General features: G+C 34.4%; 1 protein-coding gene and 1 pseudogene across 1 annotated transcript; one reads left to right on the forward strand and one right to left on the reverse strand.

Annotated features, from left to right (window-relative positions):
- Positions 1 to 108: 108 nt before the first annotated feature.
- Positions 109 to 5,296, reverse strand: LOC130712561 (aldehyde dehydrogenase family 2 member C4-like; annotated as a pseudogene).
- Positions 5,297 to 5,496: 200 nt separating this feature from the next.
- Positions 5,497 to 6,336, forward strand: LOC130712566 (uncharacterized). The gene has a single exon (XM_057562396.1). The coding sequence runs from the start codon at positions 5,497 to 5,499 to the stop codon at positions 6,334 to 6,336; it is 840 nt and encodes a 279-aa protein (XP_057418379.1).
- The last annotated feature ends 18,479 nt before the right edge of the window (positions 6,337 to 24,815 follow it).

The following is a 24,815-nucleotide window of genomic DNA, read 5'->3' on the forward strand; positions in this document are numbered from 1 at the left end:
ATTGTATAGCACTTCTTCGTAAACAGTTAACAGGAAAACCATAAAGTTGATTTTGCACAAGCCTCTTAATTCCTAATTCAGTCTTTTGATAGCTTAGGATAACTAAATTTCAGTTCAATAGGCTATTAGCATATTTAATATCGAGCAAACTACTAAATTAGTCCTTCAACAAATTTTAGGGGAGCAAATTAGTCCGAGGGATCTTGAGGGACCGGTTTCGCATGTGAAATAAGGTTTGCGGTTATTTTTGCAGATGGATTTTGTGAAGTCTATGTTCTTTATCTCAGGTTGTGTTTGTGTCGTAAGATTTTCTGCACTGCAGGGCATTTCGGTCCCAAAAACTATTTTTTCTGGCGGTCTCGGATCAAGGTTGCGTCCATAAGAGTTTTGATATGAATCCAAATTCCTTCTCTGGTATTTTATTTTGAATTTTGAATTTTTTTATTTACCTATAAATCTTCAAATATTCTATCTCGAGTTTCACTGTGGTGGTCCGATAATTTTTAAAATTCATTATCATCACTAGATAACGCCAGAAACTTTTATTGTTCAGAAACCAGAAGAAAGGATAAGACTTAAGCAGTTAAAGATACTTGTATGTTTTTAGTGTTTACAAGCACAGATGAAAGTGTCAAAGCCATGGAGAATTGTAAATAGGAGGTGCAACTGATTTTACTTGAAGAAACTTGTGAAGTGCTTCCAGTCCGTAATCTCTTCCAAATCCGCTCATCTTGTAAGGTATGAAACTTGAGTTCCACATTGGAATTTAGAAGTATCACATTCTAATTTGAGGTTCATAAAATCTTGTACTTTCTAACTATAACGGCTAACTTTTTTTATACTAATTGAGTGATAAGAAAAAGGAGTATAACGTTTATACTTACTTGAACTTATACCATTACAGGTCCAAATATTTCATCTTTTACTATTACCATGTGACCATGTCCTCCTTAACATTGGTGAAGATAGTAGGCTGAATGTAATATCCCATGTTTCCCACTGGCTTGCCCCCAGTCAACAATGTGGCTCCTTCATTCTTTCCAGGCTCAATATAGGAAAGGATTTTATCAATTTTTTCCTCACTAGTCTGCATAGAAAACCATGTGCAGAGGAGAATTATGTTAACCTTTTTCTTTTTCTGCAAGCTGCTACATGAAGATAGAAATAGAATACAATGGGAAGCTCAAATGGATCAATGTTTTCACAGTCGATTTTGGATAAAATGGATTTTGATAGAATTGATTTTAGTACAAGTGGGTTGAAAGTGAAGTGATTTATGCTGGGATGGATTTATGAATGAAGTGACTTTTGTAGGATATTGTCGTGAAATCAAGTTGTAAAATCTCTCAATTGACTATGTTACTCGCAAAAGCATCTCTTAGCTTCTAGAAGAATTTATTTTAGAACTGAAATCAATTCTAAAAAATGACTATGATATATTGCCGCTCAGAATTGATTTTACTCTCTCAGAAGTCGCCAAACAAGGAACCAAGCATACTAAATTTTGTGCTAATTTGAAGTATCCTTACTTGGGGTCCTTGCTGTACTTTAGGATCAAAAGGGTCTCCCACTACCCAACTTTTGGCCTTCTCCCCTACCTTCTTCTCAAACTCATCATATATCCCTTCCTGGACAAAAACTCTGGAGAATGCAACACAGACTTCTCCCTGAATATTAGAGTTAGTTACTTGGGGTATAACGAGTCTTTGTTCTTTTTCTTGTGACAAAGATTTCCTTGAAAGAAACTACCTTGTTGTGTAGGATGCAAAAGAGAGAAAGTTCAACCGTTTTGTCTACATCAGCATTGTCAAAAATTAAGACCGGCGACTTGCCTCCTAATTCGAGTGAAACGGGTAAATGGCCAACTTGGTCCCTGAATGTGTTAGCCGCCTTCAACTTGGTCCTTAAACTTCTAAAATGTCTCTCGTGGTCCTTGAAAGTGTCAAAACTCATTCATGCTAGTCCCTGGGTTAAAAAAGGCAGACAGACGTTAACGGAAGTCTGACCTGAAATTTTTTTTTGTCATTATTGAAACTTACGTGACAGTTAACTGTTAGAAAAGTTTTTAAGACTTCAATCTAGTCCTTGAACTTGAAATTTTTTTTTCACTCCCCCATCTTCCTCTACCTCTCCCCACCACCATCACCCTCTCTCCATCTCCATCTTCTTCTTCCCACTCTCATCCCCTCCCTCTCACGTTCTCCCTCACCCCAACTCTTTTTCCCTTCCAAAAACTAAAATCCTTCAACCCAAAATCACAAAACCAAGAAATAAACTTAAACCCAGAAATTTAACCCTCTTCCAAAATCATTTCCATAGCCACCATACTACTGCACCTTCAATCTCAGAAAAACAAACCCAGACAATTTTTTTTTTAAAAGTAAAAACTCATTTTAGATGAGCTGTTTCCAAATCTGTTACTGTGTCTATTACAAGGTGATTGCTAATTAAGCTATTAAACTCTCAACGAACACGAAGCATGAGAAAGCATATATTTTTACATACTCAACAAGCACAGTTTTCTAAATACAAAAGTGGAACTAGAGAAATTGTAGTGGTATATTGGTGAAGAAGTATTAGCAGCCACACCTAATTCTGATGATGGTGTGCAGCAGATCTAAACCCAGTTAGGTACCGTCTTGCTGGAGGCAATCTTTGAAGGATCATCCAAAACCTTAGCAAGGGAGCGATACTGCAACTTTACACTCTCTGCATTGTCCAATGTCTTCACCATACCATCCAACAAACCAAAAATCGCAGATATGCTGGCTATCAATCGGCCTCCACTCCTTGGTCTGAATCTTCAACTCAATTTTGTGAGTCAAGCGCATAATACAAACACGAAGATACAAGATCAAGCTTGTTAACCACAATAGCAGCAATCATCATCGATACAAGAAGCTATTTCAAACAGTTTGTGATTTTGGTGAGGGAGAGCGTGAGAGGGAGGGGATGAGGGTGGGAAGAAGAAGATGGAGATGGAGAGAGGGTGATGGTGGTGGGTAGAGGTAGAGGTAGAGGAAGAGGGGGAGAGAATTTTGTTTTTTTCAAATTCAGGGACTAGATTGAAGTCTTAAAAACTTTTCTAACAGTCAAATGCCACGTAAGCTTCAATTATGACAAAAAAAAATCCAGGTCAGACTTCCGTTAACGTCCGTCTGCCTTTTTTAACCTAGGGACTAGCATGAATGAATTTTGCCACTTTCAAGGACTATGGGTGACATTTTAGAAGTTTAAGGACCAATATGAAGGCGGCTAACACATTCAGGGACCAAGTTGGCTATTTACCCCGAGTGAAACAGGTTTCAAGTTGCTCATGGCTGCAGCCTTCATTACTTGACGACATGTTTCTGTTGAACCTGTAAAACTGACCTGTAACATATCATAGAAAACCTTATGGGTTGCTAGTGCCTAGCTAGTTGGTATGGAATATACAATGCACTTTCGACTTAATCAATTCTATAGAACGTTTTGGCACAAAAATTACAGCATCAATGTCCATATGTGAGGTAATTGCAGCACCAGCAAGTCAGCAACTGAGCCAAATCCGGGTACTACATTGAGCACTCCATCTGGGATACCAGCCTTGATCAAAAGGGAAAACAAGAAAAACCAGTCAGCTTATATTACCATTTATGTATTAGAATACTAAGTGCGAGCTTGGATCAGAGTTGTTAGAATTGATTTTCAATAGCATTGGTTTTGGTAAAATTGATTACGGTAAAAGTGAGTTGGAACTTGGAAGTGACGTGATTTATGTTCAATGATAATTGATTCTAAGATCCCAAAAGTGAAACCAAACACCATTAAGGAACTAATGTTTAATAAGAAACTCATCCAATTTGATTAACCATATACCTGCTTAGTGCTTAGCAAGACGAGCGTAAAAGAGTGATGAGAAAGGTGTTTGCTCAGCAGGCTTGAGGACCATGGTGCAGCCAGCAGACAAGGCAGGGCTGACCTTAGCAAAGAACATGATGGTTGTGAAATTCCAAGGGATATCCAACTACACCAACTGGTTCCATTAAAGTATACTACAAGTGAAGATCCTGGGAAGTTTTGCACACCCCTCCATGAATTTTATCGGCAGCGCCGGCATAGTAACGCAGGATATTGGCAGCTTCAGGGACGTCCACAGCATTACACCAACTGTATAGCTTCCCCCATCAATGGTGTCCAATGCTGCTAATTCTTCTATGCTCTGTTCAATTAGCTCTGCCAACTTCATCATAATCTTTGCTCTCCCCTGACTAACCAATATCCCATGACCACACCATATATTAATTAATACATGTTACTTCCTACTTGAGAAACACTGCTTTTGTTTATGTGAGAGCAATATTGTTAATCTTTTAATAGTTTTTTTTTTAACGAATCTTTTAATAGTTGATCCTTCGACATACTCTACGTTTCATATATTTTCTATTTGAGCTGTTTTAAAAACATTTTAACCCATGAAAATCTTCTGTTCAATTAATTGTCCCAGTACTGAAATTGACATGTCACCCTGAAACACGTTGTGTGGATTGGTAACAAACTTATATGTCGCACTTTTTTTAATTGGCATGAGAAAATTTTATAGGAAAATTGTTTCGGTATAGAAAACAATAATGACGGTGATAGACCCAAAACCCTAGCGGAGGTAAGGTTTTGTAATAGTCTAGCAACCTATGTAATAAAATTCAAAAAGCCCTTTTTTTAAGGTACAAGTGTTCCTTTTTATAGGGGTATATGGAAACTCTAGGAAATAACCTAATTGAGCTATTTGGGCCTTATAAGTCTCGGCCCAACAACCCTTACAACAATTCACTCGCCCTATGCCGATTGCTACCCGGTCCCTATGCATTAGTCTCTGTTTGTTCGTCCCAAACGCCCAACACGTAAACAAGACTTTCAAAGTAGTATTTTCTTATCATTGTTTTTTGTTAGAGAAAATAAAGCGACTCATAGATATACATATCTACAAGCATTAAATTACGACTTAGGGTTAGGCTTCCATGAAACCGATATCTCATTTATTTCTTAATTCATTTTATTCAAAAGAAAATGATTTATTAAATAATAATCGAGCCGAGTAACAAGTCATCTCGAAAAATGGCAAACCACAACACCACAACGTGATGCCAAAAGCAAACTCGACAAAAAAAAAAACAACAAACACCAAACCTAGCCATAATTTCAGGTGCAACATTCAAGATAGATTTGTTTATGGTCTTCTCCTTTCTCCATCAATGTATCATTCACTATTACCTTACTTTGGAGAATTGGAGATGGTTGCAAGGTTGATATCCTTCATGATAAATGGTTACCAAATGGGGCTCCTGTTATTTGTAGGCAGGATTTAATGGCTGAACTTGGGGTGTTTAAGGTCACTCATTTGATTGACCATGCGTCCAACTCTTGGAAGCATGACCTGGTGGATTTTATTTTCCACCCAGCTACGGTTTCCATTATTTTACAAATTTCTTTGCTTTGCATGGTGGTATTGATACTCTTATGTGGCCTGAAACTGTGGATGACAATTATTGTTCCAAATCTGGATATGTTTTTGTTCACAGGAAGGTTCTTGGTGCTTGCTCTTCAACATCTTCTCAGTCTTCGCTTCCTGCACCCTTGTGGAAGAAGTTTTGGCGTACCGATGCTCAGCCCCGTTGCAAGGAGGTGGCGTGGCGTGTGGTCTCTGGTTTGCTGCCTGTCCGTGCTTTCCTTCGCCGGAGAGGCCTTGATGTTGACCCTTTGTGCCCGTTGTGCGCCTGTGATGAGGAGACGGTATTTCATTTGTTTGTATATTGTCCTGTTGCACAGAGCTTCTGGTTTGGTTCTCCTTTATCCCTTCGGTTGCACAGGTTTGGAAACATGGAGGAATTTTTGGCTAATTTTATCCCTGCGGCAGATGATGATGCTCTTGCGGTTTGGCAGGCAGGTGTGTATGCTCTTTGGGAGACGCGTAACCGTGTTGTTTTCCAGGATGGTGAGGTGCCTGTCCCGGTTGCTGTTGTGGTACAACGCTGTTGTATGCAAGCTGCTGCTCTCGTCGTGGACGCAGCCGTGGTGCCCAGACCAAGCTCGACGCTACCATCTTCTTGGGTAAGGCCGACGCACGGAATTTACAAGCTAAATTTCGATGCAGCGGTGGCATCCACGGGGCTGGTGGGTTTTGGTTTGGTTGTGCGGGATAGGCATGGTGAGGTGCTTGCTTCTGCAGCACAACACCTCCTTCATACTTCTTCGCCAATCATGGGGGAGGCAATGGCTCTTAGGTGGTCTATGCAGCTTGCTGTTCAGATGGGTTTTCGGCGTGTGCTGTTTGAGACGGACTGTTTGCAGCTCTTCTAGCGTTGGAAGAAGCCGCCAGATGGCAGATCTTATTTAGCTAGTATTATTGCTGATTGTTTCATGTTATCTCGTTTTTTTTATTATGTTGACTTGTCTTTTGTTCGCCGGGGGGACAATTCTGTTGCTGATTACCTAGCTGGTAATTAGGGGTGTTCATCGGTTCGGATCAATCCGATGAAACCGACGAACCAAACCGAACCAAAGCAATTGGATTGGTTTTTTTTATTATTTGGTCCAAAACCGATCCAAACCGATAAAAACCAATGAAGATTGGTTCGGTTCACGGTTTGAAAAATTAAAAACCAATGAACCGATGAACCGAACCGATGATAAATATTTATTTACGAAATATTTAATATATATATATATATATGTATTTACTAAAGTAATTTTTTTGAAGAAATAATGCTCATGTTAGACTTTTTATGTTTGTTAGACTTATTATGTTTTTGTTTTCTATTATTAATTTGTAATAGTACTAATATCAAACACCAATTTAAGCATTTCTACATTGTTAAGTAATTAAGTTGTTGATTATGGATTTGTGATTAAGTTATGGTTGGGTTATTGATTTGTCATTTTTATGCATTGTTAAGTTGTGAATCATATGTGATTGCTTTATATTTAAAGTTGTGGAATTGATATTGACAACTAAAAAAAGAAGTTGTGAAATTGATGAACCGAACCGATCCAAACCGTTCATCATCGGTTCGGTTCGGTTTTGAATTTTTTTTGGTTAACAATTGGTGGAAACCGAACCAATGAATTTTGATTGGATCGGTTTTCGGTTTCACCTAAAACCGGTCCAAACCAAACCGCGAACACCCCTACTGGTAATGCTTCCAATTACTCTGACATGGTTTGGTTGGAAGAGGTTCCAGTTGACGTTATTGATCTGGTTCATGCTGATGTAATGACTTCTATGCCTACTTTTGCTTAATATAATTGCAGTTTCCATTCAAAAAAAAAACCTTGTTTCCCATATCCAAGTCTTGAGTAGGAAAAGAGTTCTCTTTCTACTTTCTTGATGCTCGAGATGTTGAACCTCGACCCTGTGATGAAAACAAAAATAATGAAAATAACATTAGTTTGTCAAACTCGGAATATTACTTTTCTTGTTATTTTGTTCTAATGTGCAATATAAAAATGCGTTTTCTTTGTGAATTTTTAATGAAATATACTGGTCATATGCTATAATTTTTACCTGTCTCTTTCTTGTACTCTTCCTACCATAATTGGGAGGAGGAATTTCATGAAGCACAAAATCGATTACTGCTGGTTTAGATCGAAATTCTTTTTTTAAAGATATGTGCTCAAAGTACTACACAAACCGTAAGATATATCAGTCATCAAAGTTAGAATTATTTCAATTTTTTTGAAGAAGTGTATTTGCATCAAGATTGAGCCGTGGAAAAAATATTTAGATATACAACTTTCCCTTAAAAATACAAAAAAGTTATCGTAATTTTGGATTTCATAAATAATGTAATATGATTTTTTTGAAGTATTTGTAATCTTATCTTATAACATCTTGCTTTCCAATATTACGTTTCCTTTTTCCTACGACCCAATTGTCTAGTCTTTCCATAATATTACAAGAATAATAATTTATTGGAAGAAATTTTGTACATACATTATTGATGTCAATGCTCTTATGCCAAAAAATTATCGGAAGCTTAAAGGAGAAGTGCTTTCTTCCAATGACCTCTGTTGTCTTTTGTCGTCTTTTTTGCTTGACCTATCAACAATATCAGAAAAAGCCGCAACATTGCTGGACTCACTTTGCTCAAAAAATTTCATCGCCACACTAAACTCTTGCTCGGAGGAACTTTAATCAGGAAAATAAAGCCTATAGAAACAAGAGGTGGTAGAAATTAAATGTTGTTGGAAGAATATGTTGTATTTTTATGTTTATTATAGCCTACTAATCATATATATAACAAAAAAACTGAGTGTCGTTTGAAGGGGTGCATATATTTTTTGGAAAATATGAAAATCAATTATCAAAACAAAACAAACCCCCGGAGGAGTACTCAAGGTTCTATATTGTAACCTATTCCTTAACGATAGAGTTACGTCCAGTCCCCGGAAAAGCCGAGATTTCAATAAGGGTGAGTGTCAAGGACTCCTCCTTACAAATATTCTTCAGCTTGCCTCCTCATGCAAGAGTATTGTTTAGCAACTGCATCTCTAGGCATTGATTATTATTGCCTCTCCAGGCCATTTATTATTTGTTCCAGCCTCTCCAGGATGTTGAGTATTATTCAGGCCTCTCCAGGCCAAGTATTACCTTTTCAACCTGCCTCTCCAGGCATTGAGTTTTGTTTGTCCTGCCTCTCCAGGCAGTTGCAAGTATTATTTGCTCCAGCCTCTCCAGGCATTGATCGAGCATTATATATAAGGACTTCTCCTAAGTGAATTTTCTCAAGACCACTTCTCCTACTTTTACAATCTCTTCTTGATAAGGGTGATAGTAGTACTATTGAGTGCGAAGAACTATAAAGTATAATCGAGTTACTTTATGTTCTTTTACAATAAGAAGAAAAGAAAAGATTTGACTCCTAAGTGCATTTCTCCTTGCTGCAGAGGCTGATGAAGATGTCTTCGCTTGAGCTCCAGCCTCTAAGCTTTTCTCTAGACGTTAAAGATGTGATCTTTAGAGACCGTCTGGGCGAACTTAACTGGCTTAGGATATTCTGATTGAATCCCAATTCAATTCTTAAAAGGTCTAATGTTTGGACTTGCAAAAGCCACCTTGTGAAGTCTTCACGTCTTGGTATTTATAGCTCCAGGTCTTCTGTGAGTAGAGATTTAGCCATTGGATGGTCTTCACAGAAATATGATCGCTGCACCAAACTGTGATGAAGGGGTAAAACTTCGATGCAGACCTATTGCTTTGGAGTGTGCAATAAGATTAAGCATATGTCGGAGCTATTACCCGCTGATGTGACCAAAACAACACATTGATGGATTAGGCGTTGTGCTTCAGCCTTGGTCACTGTGCAACTGCAGACTGCTGATGTCGAGACTTCTTTGACTGGCTTACTTGTGGAGCTTCTTCGATTAGACGATGAGGTGTGTTCCACTTGAAGAGGTAGCCTGACAGTGAGCAACATCGTCTCTTCATCTTTCAACGAATATCCTTCTTTTGCCTTTTTTATGTCGACGATGGCTATAGGAAAAAGTGATTTGAGACTTCTTCCTTGGAAAATGGATGAGCTGCAGATGCGTCAGTAGACGAAGGACTTCATCCTATTTCCAAGGAGAGAGAGAAGGAGGGAAATCTTTGAGTTTGAAAGTTATAATGATTTTCCTTGGTCATTGTGCATATTTGATGGTTGCGTGAAGCAATGCATTTTGACCTCTCTCTCTCTCTGCTGTGTTGTCAGATATCTTTATCATATTGAAAAGATGTTTGCTTTCTCTGAACACAGTTTCTTCTGATTGGTTGGCTTGAGTTGGACGATGATCCTTCTCTGCAAGTTCTCCTTTCTCCCTTCTACTGACCATCGCTTCTTCTTCATTAGACGATGTTGCTCTTCTGCTAGAAGGTCTTCTGATCTTCTGTGACAGCTCTTCTGTTTGATGTGTGCTGTCTTATTTTCTTTTTAGCTTCGATCAGAATCTTCCCGTTGAAGAATCGTACTTTCGGATCTTTGGAAATATCTTCATGAGACGATCTTCAACTTTCTTCTTAAGCTCCTTTATCATCGCGGACGATGATATGCCTTCTTGAGCTTTGTCCTTTCCTTGTGTAGACGATCCTTGTAGATATGGTTTTTCCTTAATGGGATCGTCTGAGCAGAGAACTAATTACTTAGACTGTCATTGTTTATCTCAAATTCCAATTCATATGAAAACTAAGACAAACTAGTAGGTCATAAGTTCTTAGTCTTTGACTATGCTTGTTTGTCCGATCCTGAAATTCAATTCATATGAGATTCCAAGATGTAACAATTTATTCACATTTGATTTGCCCCTGAAAAGTAAACACAAAGGATTCATTAGATTGTATTGAAGAACTCTTGAAAATTATTATCATTCAACACAAGGTATACGATGAAGGCATTTGAACTTAACAGAGTTTTGCACACAACATCCTGAATGGGCCAAACATCAGGATCCAGTAGGGATGGCAATGAGTAGGGTCTGGGTAGGGTACTATAGTACCCATCCCATACTAGTGTTTTCAAAAATTAACCGTACCCGTCCCCATACCCGCGTGGGTAGCAATTTGAATGTCCGTCCCCGTACCCTTTGGGTACCTATATGCCCGTACATGTGCCCATTACCCGTAATTTAACTAACCAAAATACATTTTTCACTATTTTTGTTAATAGAAAACAAAAATACAACTAACTTTTTAAATAAAAAACACTAATAAAAATACAAAATATTATCAAAATTCTTAACAAATAAAATCATTCAACTAAACATATTTTTTTTAGAAGGAATAAGCGAGAAAGATATAACTTTAAATTGAAATTTTAGATTTATAATATAGTCCTAAAGTTGTAGTTATTAACTTACTAATTTAAAAAATAAGTGGAACTAAGTTAGCAACGATTATGAATACCTTAAATACTCACATATTTTTTTTTAAAAAAGAATAAGTCTGAAAGCTATAGCTTAAGTTAATTTGTTAATATATTACCAAATAATAATAATAATAATAATAATAATAATAAAAATAAAAATAATAAGGCTTAAAAGCATTTGTTGCCCCTAATGTTTCAGGTTTGTGCAAAAGACGCCCCTCATCTATTTTCGTCTATGTTTGTACCTTCAATGAAACAAAAAAGTGTAGCTAGTACCCCTCCGCCAGTTTAACGTTAGAAAACTAACTGAGGGAATGACGTGGTTTTTTTTTTTCGACATGCCACGTGGATAATAATAACAACATTATCAAAATGGAAAAAAGGGTTGAAGGATTTGATCTCAGGACTTGGACTTAAAAGTAGCTAAACACATACTTAACCAGTTGAGCTACATACATACTTAATACATATTGCAAGAAAATATAATTTATATCATTTCCTTCATCATCATCATTAATTAATATTATTATAAGTTATAAATTATATAATAATAAAATAAATTAATTTGGAGTTAGGATACTGAAAGAAAATATATAACTGGTATCCTATCCTGCTCTATCCTAGCTCCCCCCTCAGGATAACTTTTACACATGACTGACAGGATAGGATAGGAGACAGGATAGTGTTATCATATCCTGCTGGCGCAACAAACAACAAATAACAACAGGATATGATTATTATCCTGTCTTATCCTATCCTGTCCTGGTCACCAAACGGGCCCTTGATATCAATGGTGGAGAATTTGGAAGCAACGCCTTCATCCCAGATTGGAGAGAAACATTGGGTGATGTAGAGACTATGTCGTTCCCACTTGCAAGCTTGGACCTTTCCAAATTATTAATCATCCCAACCTCTTGCCTCAATTCCAACATAGATTATTCATCCTCTATGTCGCGCCGCTGTGGTCATCCTTTTCCGGCATCACCACCACCCAACCATCTCCACCCAAAAACATTACCAAGCTTGAACCTTTTCTCCCAATCAAACCCATCGACGCACCCCAAAGCCAACACCACCAGCTCGAACAACTTAGTTCAGCAACCCATTGCCATTGCGACCTGAACTATCGTCGTCCAACTTTGCCGCCATCAACGCCACCATCGCAGTCCATAATATGAAGATCTACCCCCAACCCCCAACCACCAACCCCCCTCACCCACCACCACCCGAGAGAGACCTGGGCCTTGTCGGCGATGTGAACGACGAGTAGTTGATGCCGATTGCGGCGGAGAGAGTGCTTACTGGAAGAGCTTGGGATGAAGAAGAGGATATGTAATTGATGATGATGAAGGAAATGATATAAATTATATTTTCTTGCAATATGTATTAAGTATGTATGTAGCTCAACTGGTTAAGTATGTGTTTAGCTACTTTTAAGTCCAAGTCCTGAGATCAAATCCTTCAACCCTTTTTTCCATTTTGATAATGTTGTTATTATTATCCACGTGGCATGTCGAAAAAAAAAAACCACGTCATTCCCTCAGTTAGTTTTCTAACGTTAAACTGGCGGAGGGGTACTAGCTACACTTTTTTGTTTCATTGAAGGTACAAACATAGACGAAAATAGATGAGGGGCATCTTTTGCACAAACCTGAAACATTAGGGGCAACAAATGCTTTTAAGCCTTATTATTTTTATTTTTATTATTATTATTATTATTATTATTATTTGGTAATATATTAACAAATTAACTTAAGCTATAGCTTTCAGACTTATTCTTTTTAAAAAAAAATATGTGAGTATTTAAGGTATTCATAATCGTTGCTAACTTAGTTCCACTTATTTTTTAAATTAGTAAGTTAATAACTACAACTTTAGGACTATATTATAAATCTAAAATTTCAATTTAAAGTTATATCTTTCTCGCTTATTCCTTCTAAAAAACATATGTTTAGTTGAATGATTTTATTTGTTAAGTATTTTGATAATCTTTTGTATTTTTATTAGTGTTTTTTATTTAAAAAGTTAGTTGTATTTTTGTTTTCTATTAACAAAAATAGTGAAAAATGTATTTTGGTTAGTTAAATTACGGGCAATGGGCACATGTGCGGGCATATAGGTACCCAAAGGGTACGGGGACGGACATTCAAATTGCTACCCACGCGGGTATGGGGACGGGTACGGTTAATTTTTGAAAACACTGGTATGGGATGGGTACTATAGTACCCTACCCAGACCCTACTCATTGCCATCCCTACTGGATCCTGATGTTTGGCCCATTCAGGATGTTGTGTGCAAAACTCTGTTAAGTTCAAATGCCTTCATCGTATACCTTGTGTTGAATGATAATAATTTTCAAGAATTCTTCAATACAATCTAATGAATCCTTTGTGTTTACTTTTCAGGGGCAAATCAAATGTGAATAAATTGTTACAAAATTGGGATTCCATGGATGGTATGGTTGTTGGCCTGTTGCAAATGTTGTGGTTTGAAGATGGAAGAGAAAGTGAATGATGGAGAAGAAGAAGAGGATATGTAATTGATGATGATGAAGGAAATGATATAAATTATATTTTCTTGCAATATGTATTAAGTTTGTATGTAGCTCAACTGGTTAAGTGTGTGTTTAGCTACTTTTAAGTCCAATTCCTCAGTTCAAATCTTTCAACCCCTTTTTCCATTTTGATAATGTTGTTATTATTATCCACGGGGCATGTCAGAAAAAAAAAAACCATGTCAGTCCCTCCGTTAGTTTTCTAACGTCAAACTGACGAAGGGGTACTAGCTACACTTTTTTGTTTCATTGAGGGTACAAACATGGACGAAAATAAATGAGGAGCGTCTTTTGCACAAACCTGAAACATCAGGGGCAACAAATGCTTTTAAGCCTAATACCCACTACTTTTCCCGGGTAATTATCCATACTCAACCCCATACCCATCTAGCGGATTTTTACCTACCCATAATGGGTACTTTTTACGGGTACCATATGGGTCAGAGACACATCGCCATCCCTAGGATCCAGAGTGGTGCATGTATTTGATTTGATTGTAGTACATATCACAAAGCATTATTTTAGTAGACTTTACTTTTTATATTGACTTTTAGAAAAATATTATTTTTTATATTATTAATAAATATGGCATTTAATAGGGGTTACAAAGTTCTTTACTTTTTTATAGTCAATTTTTTCCCAAAACGGTTTTGCATTTAATATATTTTCTGTGATCCAATTGTCTTTTACCAAATCAATACTTTTATTTATTTAAGGTAAGTGATATTAGTGTCGATCTAAAATTTCATTTTTGTAATATAGATTTTTTGTTCTTCAATTTTTTTAATATTGTGTCATATGGTTATATATGAGCTTTTATATCATAATTATCTTTAATTAGTTTCTAATCAATATAAATTATTTCCCATAATATCTAGAGTTTAATTTTGAAGCACCGACGGTGTAAAGTTTTTTTACACCGTCAACCAATCAGATTTCAAGGATGTGACATGTCAATTAAAGAAATTAAATGAAAAGAGAGATTTTCTCACATCTTTGAAATCTGATTGGTTGACGGTGTAAAAAAACTTTACACCGTCGGTGCATCAAACTTTTTCTCTAATATCTATTATAATTATATTTAATAATAATTTACTTTATAAATTCAATACTAATAAGTAATAATTTAGCCCTCAATATGCATGGATTAGTTAATTGTAACCCATAGGATTAGTTAATTGTAACCCATAGGATAAGAGGGCTAAATTTTATTTAAAGAAAATATTTAATAATTATTACTTGAGTTTTAAAATTTTAATTTCATCCCTTAATATAATTAAGTGCTCAGATTCAAAAATAAAAATAAAAATTAAGTGCTCGTTCAAAAAAATATAATTAAGTGCATCAAATTTTTAAATTTAACAAATTAGGCCACTTCAGCGTTAATTTTTTTTTTTGACAGTAATAACATCTTGAAGATAAGTAAGCATCAATTGAAAATATGCTCATGATGATTTATACTCTTAGATTTCTATTTAATATAATTTGAAATATGAAGATTAATATATATCAACAAATTTATTTAAGTAAAATATGAATTATTAATTATTAATTTTATAATTTTTTAAAAACATTTTTTTGAAAAGAGAATTATATAAAAATAAGAATAGTCCTCTCCCTGGTAAGCACAAGGCTAGTTCATACGAAACAGAAAGGAAAAGCAATAGAGGAACAAGCATAATATATATTAAGAAAACCTCAGCAAGGCAATGACAACCAGCAAGCAAAAAAACAACCACCATAAGCAAAGGGGATGAAACAGCAACAGAGAAGTACATCGTGTGCATCAGAGAAAAACATAACAAATTCACACTCTTAGCCACATCCATCTACAAATAAGATCATGAAGTGGACAAATACAATACAAGAATTAGAGGTTTAATTGCGTTCATAAAAGTTCTTTTCTAACTTTAAGAATTTAAGACCTTGTTAAATGAAAAATCTGTGTGATGATATTTAAGAAGATGCTAAGAGAAAACATCACTAGAAAAAAAAAACACTCCTGTGTAATGAGTCAAAAACCGATATTATAGTCATTTGGGACGTTAAAAGGGTTAAAGTAAACTCTTAGTGTCAGCTCGGAGGCCGACTCTAAGTATTATCGTTAATTTATCCGATTGTAAGTCGCCCCTATAATATGTGGCTGGTTCCATACACCTAAACCGTTTCCTCATCCCTTGTTTCCCAAGAGGTTGCTTTGATGTACTTTTATTCTATTAAATTAGACTTTTTTGTTTTCGAAAGGTTTTCTAAGCCACCCCTAGCCTACAACCATTTTTCTTAAAACTTTTAGGAAATAATCATTCTCCTAGCCTACTTACTTCTTGAGCCGTGTTCAAAACTTCACACCATCTTTCATAAAGACATATATGTGTCTTCTTAATGTTCACGACTATAATTAAAAAGACTTACAGTGTAGTATTTTCTTATCATTGTTTTTCTTAGAGCAAATAAAATCGACTCATAAATATACATATCCACAAGCATTAAATCACGACTTAGGATTAGGGGAAAAGCCAAATTTATAAATATGAAGTGAAAGGATTGTGGCCCATACAAGAGAAACAACACAAAGATAAAACTATGAGCCTACATACCAAGGGGAAAGCATAATTCACCTTGGTAAAAGGCACCAAGAACCGGTTTAAAAACTAAACTAAGAGACCTATAAGAGTCCGCTAACAAAATCACCAATGGTCCCAAAACAAAGAAAGGCCTGCTGCAACAGATGGAAATAAAACACAGCCCAAGACAAAACCACAAAGCCACAACGTCATGCCATAAGCAAACCTGCCAAAAAAATAAGAAACAAAACCTAGCTATAATTTTATGTGCGACATTCCAGATACAATTTTTATGGTTTTTCTCCTTTCTCCATCAATGTATCATTCACTATATTTTGTTCTCCATTTCCAAGACTTGAGCAGGAGAAGAGTTCCATTTCTACTTTCTTGATGCTCGAGATGTTGAACCTTGATCCTCTGAGAAAAACAAAAATAGTTACAATAACATTAGCTGCCAAATTCTTAATACTACTTTACTTATTATTTTAATCTAATGTGCAACATGAAAATGAATTTTCTTTGTGAATTTTGAATGAAATATATCGTTCATATGCAATAATCTTTACCATTGTTTCTCTTTCCTGTACTCTCACTACCATAATTGTGAGTAGGAATTTCTTGAAGCACGAAATCGATTACTGCTGGTTTCGATCGAAATTCTTTTGTCAAAGATATGTGCTCAAAGTACTGCATAAAGATATATAAGTCATCAAAGTAAGTTAGAATTTATTTCAATTTTTTTGGGTATGTGTATCTGCAAAAAGATTGAACCGTAGAAAACAAAATACAACATTTGTAATCTTATCTTACCACGTCTTTCTTTCCAACTTCACGTTTCCTTTTTTCTATGATCCAATTGTCTAGTCTTTCCATAACGTTGGAAGCACAATGTTTCTCCAGCACCTGTTGAAAATTTGTAATAATTTATCTTCCAAATATAATTATTACTTTGCACAGTTAATCATGGAAGAATAGAACAACACAAAAAAGAAAAAGCCTGGAAGAAATTTTAGACATACTTTATTGATGTCAATGCTCTTATGCCAAAAAATTATCGGAAGCTCAAAGGAGAAATGCTTTCTTCCAATGACCTTCGTTGTCTTCTTTCGTCTTTTTTGCTTGACCTATCAACAATATCACAAAAAGCCACATAATTTTTGTTTTTAGGGTACAAATGAGAACCATCTGACAAAAAAACTTAGCTCGTTGACTTTGTGCAATTCACTCTACATTTCACCGTAATAAGATGAAATTAACAATTTTCACACTGACAAACCAATAAATCGAAGAAATAAAAACATTAATTACTTTGTTTTTTGATCCATCGTCATCATTTGACCCTCTCACTTGCTTGAGTAATGCAGGCTCCAGATCAACATCTTTTAATTCATTGGTAATTTTCTGGTGTCAAAGATAAATGAAATTGTTAACCCTTTAGACCATTATCAGTATGAAGTTCTTATGCTTTAGTGTAAAAACAATTAGATTGACTTACCGTCATCTGCAAATCGAGAGATTTACGAATCATATTAATGAAATATTTCTCTAGGTTGTTTGTAGACTCTGTATCTGATGAAACTGCAGCATTGCTGGACTCGCTTTGCTCAGAACTTGTCATCGCCACACTAAACTCTTGCTCGGAGGAACTTTAATTAGGAAAATAAAGCCTATAGAAACAAGAGGTAGTAGAAAATATGGTTGGAAGAATATGTTGTATCATGTATTTGATAATATTCTAGAACATATCACAAAACATTATTTTTTAACAGCCTTTAATTTTTATATTGAATTTTGGAAAAATATTAAATATTTATATTATTAATAAATATGACATTTAATGGGGGTTACAAAGTTCTTTTACTTTTTTATAGTCAAGAATTTTTCTATGTTAAAATGGTTATATGTTTAATGTATTTTCTTTAATCCAATTTTCTTTTACCAAATCAATAATTTTATTTATTTATTTAAGGTAAGTGATATTAATGTCATTCTAAAAATTCATTTTTGTAATATAGATTATTTTTTGTTCTCCAAAAATAATTTTTATATTGCATCATATAGTTATGTGTGTTTCTCATTCTGTGCTATATATTTTATCAGCTTTTATATTATAATTATTTTTAATTAATTTCCAATCAATATAAATATGGAATAATTATATTTATTAATAATTTATTTTATAAGTTCAATACCAATAACATACATAGCTAATTTTTCTAATATGCATGAATTAGTTAAATGTAACCTATATAGGATAAGAGGGATAAAATTTATTTAAAAAAATTAAATAGTTATTACTTGAGTTTTAAAATTTGAATTCATTCAATCATGTTTAATATAATTAAGTGCATTAAATTATTAAATTTAGAAAATTTAGGTCAAGAGTCTAATTCTGAGTGAAAAGATGAAGAAAAGAAAAAAAAAATGAGCTAAAGAGTTAGATTCAGATCGAAGAGTTGAAAGTAAAAAAGAGAAAAGCATAGCTAAAGCGTCAAATCCATATATGCTAAGATGAAGAGAAAGAAGAACAAGAGATAGAAAGCACTGATTGACGAGGAGCAATTCTCATTGATTGAGGAAGTGCATCTTCTAAATGAGTTCAACAAAGATGAAGTTTTTAATTCAATCATGATCCATGTAGCAAGAAAGAAGAAGAAGCTCTCTAAAGTTGAGGATCCAGTTCTAAAAGTTCTAAAAATTTCATATCTAGAAAATCTCGAACGAAGGAGCTATAGTGAAGATGAAGAAAAGCAAGGCTGAGCTAATTCAATGACAACATATATGCATTTTCTAGAAGTGAAGAATGAAAAATGATCTTGATCATGAACCTTCAACTTCTACTCCAAATGGTGACCAAGTCAATTCAAGAACGGATTGAGAGCATCTAATTTTTATGAATTATATCCTATACAACTAGATATGAATTGACTTTATTGTGCATCTCTATATACATCTCATAAGTCTATATGAACAACACCCTCAAATGTAATAAATTCATATATCTAAGTGCTTGAAAAGCACGAAAAAAGAATACTTGTAGTGCCTGAAGAGGCACATCAAAGAATTCTCACTATTAGGGTTGTCCATCGGGCGGTTTCGAGCCAACAGTGGCTGTTTTGGCCGGTGAAAAATGTCACAGAACCATGCCCGCCACCTTCCGATGAGCACCTCGGTTACGACGGGTTGCAGGTTGAATGGGTTAGGGTTCAATCGGGTGGGTTCAATCAGGCTCACACAACCAGAAATTCAAATAAAAAACGCTAAGAAATCAAAGCAGAAATTGAGAAGAGAGTAAGAAAAAAATCCATTCCAATGAAATAATCAAATTAATATATACATAAGTGAGAAATGATACAAGATTACAAAACAGAAAACGAGATGATAGTGAAAACCAAGAGAAAGTTGATACCTTGTAGTCATGACCGTCATGTCGCCGTGGTTTTTCCAGATCTACGGTGTGGCCACTCAGATTTTGACTCACAATGGAGCAGATCCGAGGTGATGACGGTGAAGCATGCAACTGATGAGGATGTTCTTCGATGGAGAGAAAATGTTATGCCTTGTGGGGTTTGTTGCAAAGAGGAAGTGGTGGTGTTGGCGGTGTTGCTACGGCTCGAATAGAGAAATGGTGGCCGGTGCAACGCTTGGGCGGAGAAGAGAAGTGGTGGACGGTGCGGAGATTAGGGTGGTGGCTAGTGGCTCAGGCCGATGATTTGGATGGAGGACGGGAAGTGACGACTAGGGTTTGTAAAAGAGGATAGAGGCTAGGGTGGATGGGATAGTGGGAGTATATATAGTTAGGGTTGACAACAGACTTGGGTTGGGCTTGTAATTTTTTTTTTAATACAAGAGCTGGTTCGGTCGGTCCGGAGCCCAAACGGGAACCGACCGACCAAACCCACCTGAACCCATAATTTTGGACCGGCTAAACTTGCGGCCGAACCGAACCGGCCCGTTTAATAAAAAAACCGACGGTTTGACCAGGTCCGGTTCGGTTCTTTATGGACAACCCTACTCACTATGCCTGAAGAGGCAGGAGAAAGAATACTCAACAATTCTTGGAGAGGCAGGACAAAGAATATTCATATTTCTAGAGAGGTAGGGGATAAGAGAATACTCATTATGCATGGAGAGGCAGAGGACCAAAAAATACTCGTTATGCCTGGAAAGGCAGAGGATAAAAGAATACTCATAAGTTTGGGAGGGAGGGGATAAAAGAATACTCAACAAAGCCTAGAGACACAGGATAAAGAATACTCATTTGCATGGAGAGGTAGAGGCCAAAGGATACTCATTGTGCCTGAAGAGGCACGTACAGTTATAATTGTAAGGATAAGTCTTTGATACTTGAACGTGAAAATCTTGATTGTTTCCAAGGACTGGACGTAGTCCACCGATATAGGATGAACTAGGATAAAAGATGTGTGCATTGTCCGCTGCTTAAATCTTTACTTTAAAGTATAAAAAATATGTTTTTGCATGAAGTGTCTAACTGAAGTTAACCATCCGCGACATCCAACATAATCTAGTCAATCACGATCGAATTATATGGACACAATCCAACCCCCTTTTATTGTGTCCATGTGGTCGAACCTTCAAAATAAAAAATAAAAAATATCAATATTTCTTACATAAAAAAATATATTAACTACTAAAAGTTAAATATTATGTAATAAGTTAAGGGTCCGTTTGGTGGTCAGGATAAGATATGATATGTGAACATGATAGCGACAGGATATGATAAAATCACGATAGACTCTTATCTTATCCTGTGTTTGGGGTGCACATGATAAGGATATGATATGATAAGGAAAAATGTATCAAATTTATATTTGAATAAAAATACATTTAAAAATTTATCATTCTATTAAATGTAATTTTTTATAAATTTTCATGATTGAGTCTATATTTTAAAATAACTAAAATTAATTTAAATTTATTAATTACCTTATTTTATTGTTTTGAAGATAGCCTATATTTTAAAAAAAATTAGGCAACTAAACAATTGGTTTTCCCTGACAATAAAAGTTAACTAAATTAAGAATATTATTATTCCAAAAGTATTTTATATTTAAATTATAAATTATTATATAAGTAGATAAATAATTTTAAATAATAGGAGATGAAAATAGAAAATTAGTCTATTACTATTAAATAAATCAATATTTGTCACCAATTGGTTTTCACTTAATTGTGATATGTGATAAATAATAAAAATTAACTAAATTAAAAATATTATTATTTCAAAAGTAATTTATATTTAAAATACTATATAAGTAGATAAATAATTTTTAAATAATAAGGGATGAAAATATTAAATTAGTCTATTACTATTAAAAAATCAATATCTGTAAGTAATAAGTCTATTTTACTATTTATGAATAATAATTTTATTTATTTTTTTATTTTAGTTAAATAATATTAAAAAACAACCACCATAAGCAAAGGGGATGAAACAGCAACAGAGAAGTACATCGTGTGCATCAGAGAAAAGCATAACCAATTCACACTCTTAGCCACATCCATCTACAAATAAGATCATGAAGTGGACAAATACAAGACAAGATCTAGAGGTTTAATTGCGTTCATAAAAGTTCTTTTCTAACTTTAAGAATTTAAGACCTTGTTAAATGAAAAATCTGTGTGATGATATTTAAGAAGATGCTAAGAGAAAACATCACTAGAAAAAAAAAAAACACTCCGGTGTAATGAGTCAAAAACCGATATTATAGTCATTTGGGACGTTAAAACGGTTAAAGTAAACTCTTAGTGTCAGCTCGGAGGCCGACTCTAAGTATTATCGTTAATTTATTCGATTGTAAGTCGCCCCTATAATATGTGGCTGGTTCCATACACCTAGACCGTTTCCTCATCCCTTGTTTCCCAAGAGGTTGCTTTGATGTACTTTTATTCTATAAAATTAGACTTTTTGGTTTTCGAAAGGTTTTCTAAGCCACCCCTAGCCTACAACCATTTTTCTTAGAACTTTTAGGAAATAATCATTCTCCTAGCCTACTTACTTCTTGAGCCGTGTTCAAAACTTCACACTATCTTTCATAAAGACATATATGTGTCTTCTTAATGTTCACGACTATAATTAAAAAGACTTACAGTGTAGTATTTTCTTATCATTGTTTTTCTTAGAGCAAATAAAATCGACTCATAAATATACATATCCACAAGCATTAAATCACGACATAGGATTAGGGGAAAAGCCAAATATATAAATATGGAGTGAAAGGATTGTGGCCCATACAAGAGAAACAACACAAAGATAAAACTATGAGCCTACATACCAAGGGGAAAACATAATTCACCTTGGTAAAAGGCACCAAGAACCGGTTTAAAAACTAAACTAAGAGACCTAAGAGTCCGCTAACAAAATCAACAATGGTCCCAAAACAAAGAAAGGCCTGCTGCAACAGATGGAAATAAAACACAGCCCAAGACAAAACCACAAAGGCACAACGTCATGCCATAAGCAAACCTGCCAAAAAAATAAGAAACAAAACCTAGCTATAATTTTAGGTGCGACATTCCAGATACAATTTTTATGGTTTTTCTCCTTTCTCCATCAATGTATCATTCACTATATTTTGTTCTCCATTTCCAAGACTTGAGCAGGAGAAGAGTTCCATTTCTACTTTCTTGATGCTCGAGATGTTGAACCATGATCCTCTGAGAAAAACAAAAATAGTTACAATAACATTAGCTGCCAAATTCTTAATACTACTTTACTTAATATTTTAATCTAATGTGCAACATGAAAATGAATTTTCTTTGTGAATTTTGAATGAAATATATTGGTCATATGCAATAATCTTTACCATTGTTTCTCTTTCCTGTACTCTCACTACCATAATTGTGAGTAGGAATTTCTTGAAGCACAAAATCGATTACTGCTGGTTTCGATCGAAATTCTTTTGTCAAAGATATGTGCTCAAAGTACTGCATAAAGATATATAAGTCATCAAAGTAAGTTAGAATTTATTTCAACTTTTTGGGTATGTGTATTTGCAAAAAGATTGAACCGTGGAAAACAAAATACAACATTTGTAATCTTATCTTACCACGTCTTTCTTTCCAACTTGACGTTTCCTTTTTTCTACGATCCAATTGTCTAGTCTTTCCATAACGTTGGAAGCACAATGTTTCTCCAGCACCTGTTGAAAATTTGTAATAATTTATCTTCCAAATATAATTATTACTTTGCACAGTTAATCATGGAAGAAGAGAACAACACAAAAAAGAAAAAGATTGGAAGAAATTTTAGACATACTTTATTGATGTCAATGCTCTTATGCCAAAAAATTATCGGAAGCTCAAAGGAGAAATGCTTTCTTCCAATGACCTTCGTTGTCTTCTTTCGTCTTTTTTGCTTGACCTATCAACAATATCACAAAAAGCCACATAATTTTTGTTTTTAGGGTACAAATGAGAATGATCTGTCAAAAAAACTTAGTTCGTTGACTTTGTGCAATTCACTCTACATTTCACTGTAATAAGATGAAATTAACAATTTTCACACTGACAAACCAATAAATCGAAGAAATAAAAACATTACTTTGTTTTTTGATCCATCGTCATCATTTGACCCTCTCACTTGCTTGAGTAATGCAGGCTCTGGATCAACATCTTTTAATTCATTGGTAATTTTCTGGTGTCAAAGATAAATGAAATTGTTAACCCTTTAGACCATTATCAGTATGAAGTTCGTATGCTTTAGTGTAAAAACAATTAGATTGACTTACCGTCATCTGCAAATCGAGAGATTTACGAATCATATTAATGAAATATTTCTCTAGGTTGTTTGTAGACTCTGTATCTGATGAAACTGCAGCATTGCTGGACTCGCTTTGCTCAGAACTTGTCATCGCCACACTAAACTCTTGCTCGGAGGAACTTTAATTAGGAAAATAAAGCCTATAGAAACAAGAGGTAGTAGAAAATATGGTTGGAAGAATATGTTGTATCTTGTGTCTCTATTATAACTTTATACTCATATATATAACAATAAAACTGAGTTCCCTTTGAGGTGGTGCATGTATTTGATAATATTCTAGAACATATCACAAAACATTATTTTTTAACAGCCTTTAATTTTTATATTGACTTTTGGAAAAATATTAAATATTTATATTATTAATAAATATGACATTTAATGGGGGTTACAAAGTTCTTTTACTTTTTTATAGTCAAGAATTTTTCTATGTTAAAATGGTTATATGTTTAATGTATTTTCTTTAATCCAATTTTCTTTTACCTAATCAAGAATTTTATTTATTTATTTAAGGTAAGTGATATTAATGTCATTCTAAAAATTCATTTTTCTATTATAGATTATTTTTTGTTCTCCAAAAATAATTTTTATATTGCATCATATATTTATGTGTGTTTCTCATTCTGTGCTATATATTTTATCAGCTTTTATATTATAATTATTTTTAATTAATTTCCAATCAATATAAATATGGAATAATTATATTTATTAATAATTTATTTTATAAGTTCAATACCAATAACAAACATAGCTAATTTTTCTAATATGCATGAATTAGTTAAATGTATCCTATATAGGATAAGAGGGATAAAATTTATTAAAAAAAAGTAAATTATTATTACTTGATTTTTAACATTTGAATTCATTCAATCATGTTTAGTATAATTAAGTGCATTAAATTATTAAATTTAAAAAATTTAGGTCAAGAGTCAAATTCTGAGTGAAAAGATGAAGAAAAGAGAAAAGAAATGAGCTAAAGAGTTAGATTCAGATTGAAGAGATGAAAGTAAAAAAGAGAAAAGCATAGCTAAAGCGTCAAATCC

Source organism: Lotus japonicus, chromosome 1 (genome assembly GCF_012489685.1).
Source record: "Lotus japonicus ecotype B-129 chromosome 1, LjGifu_v1.2".
Lineage (NCBI taxonomy): Eukaryota > Viridiplantae > Streptophyta > Magnoliopsida > Fabales > Fabaceae > Lotus > Lotus japonicus.